Source organism: Notothenia coriiceps, unplaced genomic scaffold (assembly GCF_000735185.1).
Source record: "Notothenia coriiceps isolate Sejong01 unplaced genomic scaffold, NC01 NC01_scaffold00017837, whole genome shotgun sequence".
NCBI lineage: Eukaryota > Metazoa > Chordata > Actinopteri > Perciformes > Nototheniidae > Notothenia > Notothenia coriiceps.
Window position 1 is genome coordinate 1 of NW_011350538.1, and position 1,733 is coordinate 1,733.

The 1,733-nt window shown below is 41.8% G+C and overlaps 1 protein-coding gene across 1 annotated transcript; it reads left to right on the top strand.

Annotated features, from left to right (window-relative positions):
- Window positions 1–692: 692 nt before the first annotated feature.
- Window positions 693–1,131, top strand: LOC104950574 (CXXC-type zinc finger protein 1-like; the record flags this gene model as incomplete). The annotated part of the gene is made up of 2 exons (XM_010777111.1): window positions 693–894; window positions 979–1,131. Coding segments are annotated over exons 1-2 (348 nt in total), but the record flags the coding sequence as incomplete, so codon positions are not given.
- Window positions 1,132–1,733: the final 602 nt, after the last annotated feature.

Below are 1,733 nucleotides of genomic sequence, written 5' to 3' on the forward strand. Positions count from 1 at the left end.
TTGGTCAGCTCATTTTCAGACAGGTTTTTATAGAAATGGATCAGGACAAAAAGAGAGAGAATCTTTGTTCCTGAAACTTTCAGAATCTCTTTCCACAGAGGGGACACATGTTGATGTAGAAGAGACATGAAGAAGAGGGGACACATGTTGATGTAGAACAGACATGGAGAAGAGGGGACACATGTTGATGTAGAAGAGACATGGAGAAGAGGGGACACATGTTGATGTAGAACAGACATGGAGAAGAGGGGACACATGTTGATGTAGAAGAGACATGGAGAAGAGGGGACACATGTTGATGTAGAACAGACATGAAGAAGAGGGGACACATGTTGATGTAGAAGAGACATGAAGAAGAGGGGACACATGTTGATGTAGAAGAGACATGAAGAGAAGAGACATGAAGAAGAGGGGACACATGTTGATGTAGAAGAGACATGAAGAAGAGGGGACACATGTTGATGTAGAAGAGACATGAAGAAGAGGGGACACATGTTGATGTAGAAGAGACATGAAGAAGAGGGGACACATGTTGATGTAGAAGAGACATGAAGAAGAGGGGACACATGTTGATGTAGAAGAGACATGAAGAAGAGGGGACACATGTTGATGTAGAAGAGACATGAACAAGTGGATGTTTCATAATAGGTGACCTTTAAAATATATATTCATTCCTTTAATGTTGTCTTTGAGCAGAAGATGCTTCGAGTCAAAGACGAGGAGATGAAACGGAGCAGCAGGGGGCGGTGCCTAACGAGGAAAGGGGTGGGGCATTATACAGAGGAGGAGGAGGATGATGATGAGGAGGAGGATGACGATGATGATGACGTGGCCTTCAGTGAGAGCGAGCTGGAGCTTTACGAGCAGTACAAAGCTGCCGGATACAGAGACCTGGTGAGTATGTGAGACTGAGCGTTTCTGACCAATCAGCTGCCAGAACAGACACTTCCTGTGGTTTGACGCTTCGTCCTGTTGCAGATGTGGCACAGCGAGGATGAGGAGGAGGAGCAGTCGGAGTCTCTGAGGAAGAAGGCGGTGAAGGTGAAACACGTGAAGAGACAGGAGAAGAAGCCGGAGAAGAAGGTGGAGAAGAAGCCGGAGAAGAAGGTGGAGAAGAAGGTGGAGAAGAAGGTGGGGACGGCAATACAACATAGAATACATTTTCCCACATTGAATTGTTTTCCTCTTGCTGCAGAAATATGGTTTAAAATAGCCCGCTGTTGGATTCAAAGTACTTAAAGGGCTTTATCGTCGTCACATCCACACTGTATGACAAGTTTAATTCACAGGCTCCTCCAACAATACATATATAAGACATGAAACAAATACAAAAACAATAAAAATAGTGCAAGAAGAAACAAGATAAGATAAGATATATGAAATGAAGAAATGTTTTCATCACAGCAGTATAGATCAGACATTGCACATGTATTAGAGGTAAATAAAATGTAGTAACACAATAAAGATATACATATCAGCAGTAGAAGACATCCAAAATACGCAGAACAGTGAATATATATACATATCAATAATGAAATCTTTATATATTGAATATATTGAAAAGGTATGAATAAAATAGTGCAAGAGATTGTTGCAAGACTATTTCACAGGTAATGCAGGAGAAGTTAACTATATTCAAGTGACATAGAACAGTATGAGCTAAAAGTAGAATGTACATGTACACCGTCCCCGGCTTGAGCTTCAATCTCAGGATCCATGTATCTGTGATCCTC